This window comes from Phyllobates terribilis, unplaced genomic scaffold, assembly GCF_046119375.1.
Source record: "Phyllobates terribilis strain yellow unplaced genomic scaffold, ASM4611937v1 Scaffold_5__5_contigs__length_657084704, whole genome shotgun sequence".
Taxonomy (NCBI): Eukaryota; Metazoa; Chordata; class Amphibia; order Anura; family Dendrobatidae; genus Phyllobates; species Phyllobates terribilis.
The window spans coordinates 179863414-179874188 of record NW_027362765.1 but is presented as its reverse complement, the minus strand read 5'-3'; the positions used below and the strand labels follow the sequence as shown (position 1 = coordinate 179874188).

General features: G+C 51.3%; 1 protein-coding gene across 1 annotated transcript in view; it reads left to right on the top strand.

Annotated features, from left to right (window-relative positions):
• Nucleotides 1-4513: 4513 nt before the first annotated feature.
• DNAJC7 (DnaJ heat shock protein family (Hsp40) member C7) overlaps nucleotides 4514-10775 on the top strand; it is a 30315-nt gene continuing 24053 nt past the window's right edge. The window contains exon 1 of the mRNA XM_073683544.1: nucleotides 4514-4669. Coding sequence (XP_073539645.1) covers nucleotides 4596-4669 — 74 coding nt within the window. The 5' untranslated portion in view covers nucleotides 4514-4595. The remainder of the gene's footprint in view (nucleotides 4670-10775) is intronic.

Genomic DNA, 10775 nt, shown 5'->3' with positions numbered 1-10775 from the left:
CTGTTCTCGACTGGGAGTGCAGCTATCCTTTTCCTCTGCCTTTCATCCTGAGTCGAATGGACAAACTGAGCGCGTTAATCAGAATTTGGAGACTTACCTCAGGTGTTTTCTCTCCGAAAATCAGGAGGATTGGGCATCCTACTGTTAGAACCCTACTGTTAGTTTTTGCTATCTTGTGTTTTGCGGTCACATGACCAGCTGCCTATATATTCCAGCTCCGCCCTTCTGGCTTTGCTGGACTTCAGTGTTGTTTAGACTGTCTCTCTAGCCAGGTGCTTCGGTGCCTATCTCTGTCAGTTCTTGGTCCTCTGGGACCTTTAGTACTTTTTGTCAGTTTGTCTTTTTTGCTCTGCAACAACTTCTGTTTAGGAGGTGTCCCATTTTTGTCCCATTCCTTAGTTCATTTAGGGACCCCTCCCTTGATTCTATAGGTCTCCGTTCAGACTAGCCGAGGACTAAGGCGGGTCTGTTCACAAGGAACAGGCAGCCCGCTACATCGTAGGGATTCAGTTAGTCTTACTGTAGGGACAGCTTTCTCCTATCTTTCCTTAGTTTATGTTGCAGATCATAACACCTACTTACCACTCGCAGAATTTGCTATTGATAATCATCAAGAATCTACCGGCAGGCCACCGTTCTTTGGTGCATACGGTTACCATCCACAGTTTGATATTTTAGTGGGGGAGGGGCTGCTGGAATTCCTGAGGAGGAACATTTTGCTTTGTAGTTCTCCTCGGTGTGGTGGGGGGTTCTGAGTAATTTTAAGATCATGGGAGACAGGTACAAACGTATGGCTGACAGGAAACGCTTGCCAGGTCCAGACCTGGATGTGAATGACTTTGTGTGGTTATCTACCAGGAATATCAAGTTGAAGGTTTCTTTTTCCTAAGCTGGGACCTAGATTTATTGGTCCCTATAAAACAACCGCCGTCATAAACCCAGCAGCGTTTCGTCTTGAGCTACCTCAGGCCCTTAAGATCCACAATGTCTTTCACAGGTCTCTGCTCAAGAAATATGTCAAACCTCTTGAGTCCTCACCCCCAACCGCCGCCCCCAAAAATGGTTGATGGTAATTTGGAGTTTCAGATTTCGAGGAATGTAGATTCTCATCTCCAACGTCGTTCCCTACAATACTTGGTGCACTGGAAGGGTTATGGTCCAGAAGAAAAGGATTTGGGTTTCAACATCAGAGGTGAATGCCTCCAGACTGGTTCGTTCATTCCACACCTCTTATCCTGAGAAACCTGGTCCTGAGTGTCCAGAGGCCACTTGTAGAAGGGGGGGTACTGTCATGGGTGTGTCAGATATAACAGTCGCTCTGCATCTGGCTGCAGAAGGTCACTGCGTTTGGCATTGCAGACGCCTTCTTAATCCTTCGGACTTTTGGACCCAGCAGCAACCTCCCTCCTGCTCTAATTAACACACCATGATTTGGGTGTTTATAAATTCAAAGTCTGCTTTAAGGAGTCACCGGTGATATTCACATTTTCCCTTGTGAAGGCTTGGAGCTATACCAGTCAGCTAGCGTCCTCCCTGGTGCCCTTAGAGGACGTTTGGTGTTATCTCTCTGATGTCTGCTCAAGCTAAGTTTTCCCCCTTTGTTTGTCTCCCTTGTTGTCTTTAGTTTATAGTAAGAACTGACCAGTGCTCACCCCTCCCCTCCCTATCAAAGGCCTAGCTCTAGATATATACAGGGCTTAGGTTTCCTGCTCGGCAATTGGTGTGGAACCAATATAGGGACGGTAGGGTAGGCAGGGTGTTATTAGATCAGCCTAGGGGTCTCCACTCCCCCTTTTCCTAGTGTCTGGGCTTCCTTCCCCTCATCCCTTTGTGTTGCACTTAGTCTTTCCCACACTGTGCGTGACAGGATCATTGTCCTGTTGGAAAGTCCAATGATGCCCCTGCTTCAGATTCTCCATTGAAGACATGAAGTTTTCTCTTAGGATTTCACGATACTTGATTGAATCCATCTTGCCCTCCACAGGCTGCAGGCTTCCAGTGTCAAAGGAAGCAAAGCAGCCCCAGAACATCACCGAACGAGCACAATGCTTCACTGTAGGCATCACCAAGTTACCGCCCTGCTTCACTGTAAGCATCACGAAGCCACTGCTATGCTTCACTGTAGCCATCATCTAGTCACTGCAATACTTCACGGCAGGGTGTCCTGCTCAGCTTCATTCTAGCTCCTCCTGGCATACCGCTGATCCATGGGCAAAAAAAGTTCCAGTTTCATTTGTTCGGTACTAATACAAAAATAAAAATCACAAAACTTCTGTGACTACTTATATGATATTTATATATATTTATTTGAGCATATTGGAGTCAACTTTTCTTGTGCTTTTGGGTCAGTAGAGGTGTAGGTCTTGGAGTCCGTATATGGAGACCTTCAGCATTTATTATGTTTCTTACTGGGCAAACTGAAACCTCAGTGACTGCTGCCACCAAATCTCACTGTGGGTCTTTCTGTAGTAGGATGAAGTAGGTGCCGGGAAAAAATCCGCGCTCCTCCGAAGTGAAGAAATTTGATGAGAGATTGTATAATTAAAGAATATTGTAGTTTATTGTTAAAAGCTACTATTACTACGCGTTTCATGGACGTCCCGTCCACTTCCTCAGGTACACCTCACCGTTCATTGACCTCACCGTTCATTGTCCTCACCATTCATTGACCTCACTCACCATTCATTGTCCTCACCATTCATTGACCTCACCGTTCATTGGCCTTACCGTTCATTGGCCTTACCGTTCATTGGCCTCACCGTTCATTGGCCTCACCGTTCATTGGCCTCACTCACCATTCACTGTCCTCAACATTCATTGACCTCACCGTTCATTGACCTCACCGTTCATTGGCCTCACCGTTCATTGGCCTCACCGTTCATTGACTTCACCGTTCATTGACTTCACCGTTCATTGGCCTCACAATTCATTGTACTCACCATTCATTTTCCTCACCGTTCATTAGCCTCACCGTTCATTGTCCTCACCGTTCATTGGCCTCACCGTTCACTGGCCTCACAGTTCATTGACCTCACCGTTCATTGTCCTCACCATTCACTGACCTCACTCACCATTCATGGTCCTCACCATTCATTGACCTCACCGTTCATTGGCCTCACTCACCATTCACTGTCCTCACCATTCATTGACCTCACCATTCATTGACCTCACCGTTCATTGGCCTCCCCGTTCATTGACCTCACCGTTCATTGGCCTCACCATTCATTGGCCTCACAATTCATTGTACTCACCGTTCATTTTCCTCACTGTTCACTGGCCTCACCGTTCACTGGCCTCACCATTCATTGTCCTCACCATTCACTGACCTCACTCACCATTCATTGTCCTTACCATTCATTGACCTCACCGTTCATTGGCCTCACTCACCATTCACTGTCCTCAACATTCATTGACCTCACCATTCATTGACCTCACCGTTCATTGGCCTTACCGTTCATTGTCCTCACCCACCATTCACTGTCCTCACCGTTCATTGACCTCACCGTTCATTGGCCTCACCATTCATTTTCCTCACCATTCATTGACTTCACCGTTCATTGGCCTCACAATTCATTGTACTCACCATTCATTTTCCTCACCGTTCATTGGCCTCACCGTTCCCTGGCCTCACCATTCATTGTCCTCACCATTCATTGTCCTCACCGTTCATTGGCCTCACCGTTCACTGGCCTCACCGTTCACTGGCCTCACCGTTCATTGTCCTCACCATTCATTGTACTCACCGTTCATTTTCCTCACCGTTCATTGTCCTCACCATTCATTGTACTCACTGTTCAGCGTCCTCACCGTTCATTGGCCTCACCGTTCATTGGCCTCACCGTTCATTGGCCTCACCGTTCACTGGCCTCACCGTTCACTGGCCTCACCGTTCATTGTCCTCACCATTCATTGTACTCACCGTTCATTTTCCTCACCGTTCAGTGTCCTCACCATTCATTGTACTCACCGTTCAGCGTCCTCACCGTTCACTGTCCTCATCGTTCATTGTCCTCACCGTTCAGTGTCCTCACCGTTCATTGTACTCACCGTTCATTTTCCTCACCGTTCATTGTCCTCACCGTTCATTGTCCTCACCGTTCATTGTCCTCACCGTTCATTGTCTTCACCGTTCATTGTCTTCACCGTTCACTGGCCTCACCGTTCATTGTACTCACCGTTCAGCGTCCTCACCATTCATTGTACTCACCGTTCAGCGTCCTCACCGTTCATTGTACTCACCGTTCATTGTCTTCACCGTTCACTGGCCTCACCGTTCACTGGCCTCACCGTTCAGTGGCCTCACCATCCATTGGCGTTCTGTTAAGTATAGGACTGATGATCAGCAATAGTGAAATAATGACTACAGCCTTGTAATCAGGCTCCTGTGCGTTTAAGGCGTCTCAATCTCCATGACAACACGACTTCCTCTCTGCGGGTGCCCTCTTTTAAGATGGCCGCTCGCAAACTTCCGGTGCGGTTAAGCTGACTGCTGGTCCCATCTCTATGGTAGTTGCTCGCTCTCATTGGCACTCATATCGGTGTGGAGGACCCGGAAGTCGCTTCCCTTTCTCCTTCCCTTCTAAGCCGGCGGTAAGATGGCGGCAACCGCGGACTGCGATGTGATGATGGCGCCTGCAGAGCCGGAGAGGAGTGCGGAGGAGCGGGATAGGTATGTGACATGGATGTGTATGCTTCTAGGATGGGGCCGATGGTATCAGCTGTGGTGATGGACACGAGGAGGGGGAGGGGTGGCATGCAGCCGGAGGCCTCACTGGGGCTCCTCACCAGACTGTGTGACCGTCCGGGGGGCATCTGTGTACCCAGGCTGTGCCCTGCCACATGGAGCCCCCATTACTGGGAATGACACCTGCTCGTCCCATTGATATAAGATGATGTCACACAGCACTGAGTATGGTGGGTCAGCCCTGGACTCATTCATGTCATCAGTCCATAATCATCTGTGTGCAGTGTTATAAAATGACCACTAGGGCGGTGACATCAGGACAGCGCTGTGCGGGGAGAACTGCTGGTGACTGATTCCTTTCTGGTGGCAGCCGCGTAATAGAGACACAACTGAGTATAAAGGGGCTTCACCCAGCAGGACCCCCCTGACCGGACCCTGTGTAGGGGGCTGTACACACTAGACCACCCCTGTATTGATGATGGAACACGTGATTTAGGTCGTGTACTCCATCTCATTGCCCAGAACAATCGATCTGCTAAAGTTTAGTAAATGTCATACAATGCCCTTATGGTAATATAAGTGCACTCGGCCTGGTCCAGTGCTCAGAGCAGGTTCATGGGTTGTAGTTCGTGTCTTACTGTTTTCTAAGGGGAAAGTGACCGGCCAAACCTGGCATGTCAGAGTGAGGAGACATAAGCCATGCATGCTCCTCTGGAAAATTAAGCAAGTTGTCTCTTCAGAGAGGAAGAGGAATAGAACTCTAGCGCCACCTATTGGAAGCAGCAATCCTAAAAGTCAATATCAACCCTTTAACGAGCCTTGCCACATGACTTGGGATAAAAGCTAAAGCAGAATCACAATTTGCAGACATGGGGTTTTGGGGTATTGCCCCTCAATAGGGCAAAGTATGAGCTCTGATTTGGCTAGTCCTCTTCCTCTCTGAAGAGACAATTTGCATATTTAATTTACCTGAGGAGCATGAATGGTGTATATAAGTCTTCTACCTCTGACATGCCAGGCCTGGCTTGTCACTCTCCACGAGGAGAAACGTTACCCCTTAGACCTCAGTCCAGAGCCTGTCATCTAGACAAATCAGATCTCATACTTTGCACTGACGAGGGGCAATACCCCGAAATACCGTGTCTGCAAATTGAGATTCTGGTTTGGCTTTTTATCCTAAGTCATATAGCAAGGATTGTTAAAGGGTCGATATTGACTTTTAGGATTTCTACTTCCAATAGGTGGCATTAGAGTTCTAGTCCTCTTCCTCTCTGAAGAGGCAATTCGCATGTCTTACAGGTTAAAATCCAAATTCCTAGTAGTTTGGGAATTGTCTGATTGCTGGGGCCGACCCCGGGCACTGAGGTGTCTGTCACCCCCATTGATTTCGGCGGACCTCTTCTCTAGACACATTGTATTTGTAGTGATAGACGATGTAATTTATATCATACATATCTATCTGGGTTGTCACAAAGTGGCCATCAAGTCCGCCTGCATGGATGGATTTCACGGAGCCCATAGAAGTGGATGGTCATTCTGTAATAAGATGGTTTATTTGGGCCGACAGGTGTGGGGCTGTGATTGGGTTGGCATGTACGTGGCACTAGATACCTCCTGCTGATCAAGGCTGTGCTCTCCAGCTCCTAAGATTAATTCACAGCCTGCAGACTTGCTGGGAGTTGTAGTTTTGCCACAGGTTGGGGATCACCGATTCACTTTAGTCTGAATTCACATCCACATTCCATGGACTGTATATGGACCACAATGCCCAGACAAACCATGAGTCTACTGACCAGAACTTACAGCGTTCTCGGCGTATATGAGGCTGTTTCCTCAGGCCAGGAGCCCCGTGGTTGGTCTGTGAATGGCCTGTGAGACACGGCATGTGGGTTCAGGCTGCGCTAGTTGTCCTCGCATCTGGCTATCCCATTGTGGGGTTCAGGATGGCGGCTAGCACTTTCAGCATCAGGACTGATGTTGATGGACCAGGAGGTCACCTGTGGACACACGCCAATATTGGGCTAATGGCTGAGCCCTCCTAGCAATAGGTTGTCAGTTACTTTCTGCTTCCCGTCCTGTAGCAAGTTATAGTAGCCACCAGCAACATGCGGCAACCAGTACTTGTCTGCAGATATATGTACACTTTATGCAGCAAAATGTCCGTATAAAATGGTGACTGTAAGGCTGCGGTCACACGAGTGATGATTCTGTCTTCTGAGAGAATCGGGCCGATTATGGTAATGACGCTGCTCAGGGTCGAGTGAGTTTACTGTGATCCCATTCTCTTGGATGAGAGAATCCTATCACAGGTGAGAAGTCGGAGAACTTAACTTCTCCATTGTCTGTGTCCACGGTAATCGGACTTCACTTGGATGACATCCGAGTGCAGTCTGATGTGTTACACACATCCATAGACTTTTATGGGTGTGCGTGATCAGATACAATACTTTTTCCACAGACCTATTTGGTCTATAGAAAAAAGACAGATCTGCACTGCCCCATAGTATAATAATGGTGTGAGTGCTGTCCGATAAAACATTGAATAGCTCTCGTCCGTGTTGGGTTTCCTCCAGATCCATCTTCAGGAGCGTACTGCTTCCTCTTTGCTGCTGAAGATGAAAATATTGGGCTGGTGGCATGTTTGGGCCTCTGGCCCCAGCTGTGCACTCCCGCCGGCCACAGCATGTTTGGGCCTCTGGCCCCAGCTGTGCACTCCCGCCGGCTACAGCATGTTTGGGCCTCTGGCCCGAGCTGTGCACTCCCGCCGGCTACAGCATGTTTGGGCCTCTGGTCTGAGCTGTGCACTCCCGCCGGCTACAGCATGTTTGGGCCTCTGGTCCGAGCTGTGCACTCCCGCCGGCTACAGCATGTTTGGGCCTCTGGTCCGAGCTGTGCACTCCCGCCGGCTACAGCATGTTTGGGCCTCTGGTCCGAGCTGTCCACTCCCGCCGGCTACAGCATGTTTGGGCCGCCGGCCCGAGCTGTCCACTCCCGCCGGCTACAGCATGTTTGGGCCGCCGGCCCGAGCTGTCCACTCCCGCCGGCTACAGCATGTTTGGGCCGCCGGCCCGAGCTGTCCACTCCCGCCGGCTACAGCATGTTTGGGCCGCCGGCCCGAGCTGTCCACTCCCGCCGGCTACAGCATGTTTGGGCCGCCGGCCCGAGCTGTCCACTCCCGCCGGCTACAGCATGTTTGGGCCGCCGGCCCGAGCTGTCCACTCCCGCCGGCTACAGCATGTTTGGGCCGCCGGCCCGAGCTGTCCACTCCCGCCGGCTACAGCATGTTTGGGCCGCCGGCCCGAGCTCTCCACTCCCGCCGGCTACAGCATGTTTGGGCCGCCGGCCCGAGCTCTCCACTCCCGCCGGCTACAGCATGTTTGGGCCGCCGGCCCGAGCTCTCCACTCCCGCCGGCTACAGCATGTTTGGGCCGCCGGCCCGAGCTCTCCACTCCCGCCGGCTACAGCATGTTTGGGCCGCCGGCCCGAGCTCTCCACTCCCGCCGGCTACAGCATGTTTGGGCCGCCGGCCCGAGCTCTCCACTCCCGCCGGCTACAGCATGTTTGGGCCGCCGGCCCGAGCTCTCCACTCCCGCCGGCTACAGCATGTTTGGGCCGCCGGCCCGAGCTCTCCACTCCCGCCGGCTACAGCATGTTTGGGCCGCCGGCCCGAGCTCTCCACTCCCGCCGGCTACAGCATGTTTGGGCCGCCGGCCCGAGCTCTCCACTCCCGCCGGCTACAGCATGTGTGGGCCGCCGGCCCGAGCTCTCCACTCCCGCCGGCTACAGCATGTTTGGGCCGCCGGCCCGAGCTCTCCACTCCCGCCGGCTACAGCATGTTTGGGCCGCCGGCCCGAGCTCTCCACTCCCGCCGGCTACAGCATGTTTGGGCCGCCGGCCCGAGCTGTCCACTCCCGCCGGCTACAGCATGTTTGGGCCGCCGGCCCGAGCTCTCCACTCCCGCCGGCTACAGCATGTTTGGGCCGCCGGCCCGAGCTCTCCACTCCCGCCGGCTACAGCATGTTTGGGCCGCCGGCCCGAGCTCTCCACTCCCGCCGGCTACAGCATGTGTGGGCCGCCGGCCCGAGCTGTCCACTCCCGCCGGCTACAGCATGTGTGGGCCGCCGGCCCGAGCTGTCCACTCCCGCCGGCTACAGCATGTTTGGGCCGCCGGCCTGAGCTGTCCACTCCCGCCGGCTATAGGCAGAGGAAGCTTTGCCTCTGCGGCATCAGAGTAGTGCAGGGGCACTGAAGCTGGATCTAGCCATCCGGCCGGCCTCAGAGCAGCGCTTGCAATCCCCAGACTTTGCAAGGGAGCACTCCTTACCTGGAAGACCGGTCACTGCTGATAGACCGCAGAGGTGGCCAGTAACCTTGGCAATGAGCAGTAAACGCTATAATTACAAATCCCTCGCGTTTTGAGAATAGAGGGGATTTTTGAGAAGTAACCTGCAAAGTTGTTTTGTATTTTTGTTTTACTTAATATTTAACCGTTTGAGTGGGAAAACCCATTTTACACTGAGGTCAAATCCGAATAGGGCCATGAAGGGTTAAACCTTTCTAGTAGACTCGTGAACATGGCCCGGAGCGCTGGTCTCGGTGACCTCGGCTGAGCACATGGCTATGTTTGTTTTCTTCCATGTATACCGCGCTCAGGATGAGCTGTGTATATAGAGATACATCCGGTATATTAAAGTGAGAGAAGGCATGGCTCTCCGCTGTGAGGAGCTTGGAACATGGTAAGCCTCCAGTCCATTGGAGTTGAGCATGAACCTTCCCTTTTAGAGAGCAGTACGGCCTCCATGCTCCCATCATCCTACATAAATCGCCTGCATTTTCCTGCTTTCCCCCCCTGTCTTCTCCGGCTTCTATGTTCCCTCTTATCAGGATGTTCTGATGGAAATGACAGGCAGCGTTATAAGCAGCATCTTCCCACTCTCCGTTTTTTTTTACAGCGTTCTCGGATGTGTAGGACGATGTTATGTGATTGACTAAAGCTCTGATTCCTCGGCCGTGAATGCGTCTGTGCAGAGCGCGGCTAAGTTTTCCTTCCGACATAAACAGCTCTTATTTATAGCCCGGGCTTCAGATGGCAGGGCCCGCGTTCTGCACGCGGATGGCGTCACGTTTCCAGCTGCAGAGCACAGATTTGCTGTGGATTCCCAGCTCATTCACCCCTGCACTGCGCAGTTATTGCTGGAGCGGATGCCAGGCACACGAGGGTGATTTAAAGCTGAGACTTCTCCCCGCTGAATAAATGTCACTGACGCTTCCCAGGTTACATCTTCAGATAAAATGGAATAATTCTGGCCTGACGTGTGTGATTGTGTTGATGGCTGTAAGGGTGGTAAGCTGCATTCAGACCCTGCTCCATGAATCTGGCCTTATACCCCCTGCTGCGGCAGTGTCTGTGCAAAGCATATGCATTACACCAGAAGTCCCAGCTCAGTCATGCCAGCAGGACAGAAGATATTCCAAGGTCACTGCAAGATACAGACATTGCCAAGTCTCTGGTTTTGCATAGTCTGGTAATAAAGACCAGAGGTGGACAAATAACTGTAGATTTAGAAGTCATTTCCCTTAACCTGAGCCAAGTTTCATTGTTTTAGTGCTGGAATGAAGTGGTAGGAAAGTAACCAGCTGGAGAAACCCTAGTGGACCTGTCTGGTGGTGAAGTTTTTCTCAGCAACCTCTGCCACTTTTTTCTACCAGTTATTGAGGGATCAACATGATCATGCCCCTGCCAATAAGATATTGGGGAATGTTCTGTCCATAGTCCAGCAGTGTCTGTCGTGAGATATTCCCAATAAAGGGAACACTACTGCACTTTTATATGTACGATTGCTGGGGGACTGACATTACTAATCATGAAAGCAGGGCTCCTAAAGTCTAGTGTGTGAACAGAGCCGCAGTGAGCATGTGCTTATTGGACTGGTGGTCCCATCATTCTCGTGATCAGGTGGACTTTGAATGGTCATATATTTAGTATCTATACTGGGGATCGGTAATATGTTTATGGGACAATCCCATTTAACATGATTTTCAATGGCAGTATACACTGACTACTTTATTAGAGACGCCCATCTAACAGCTT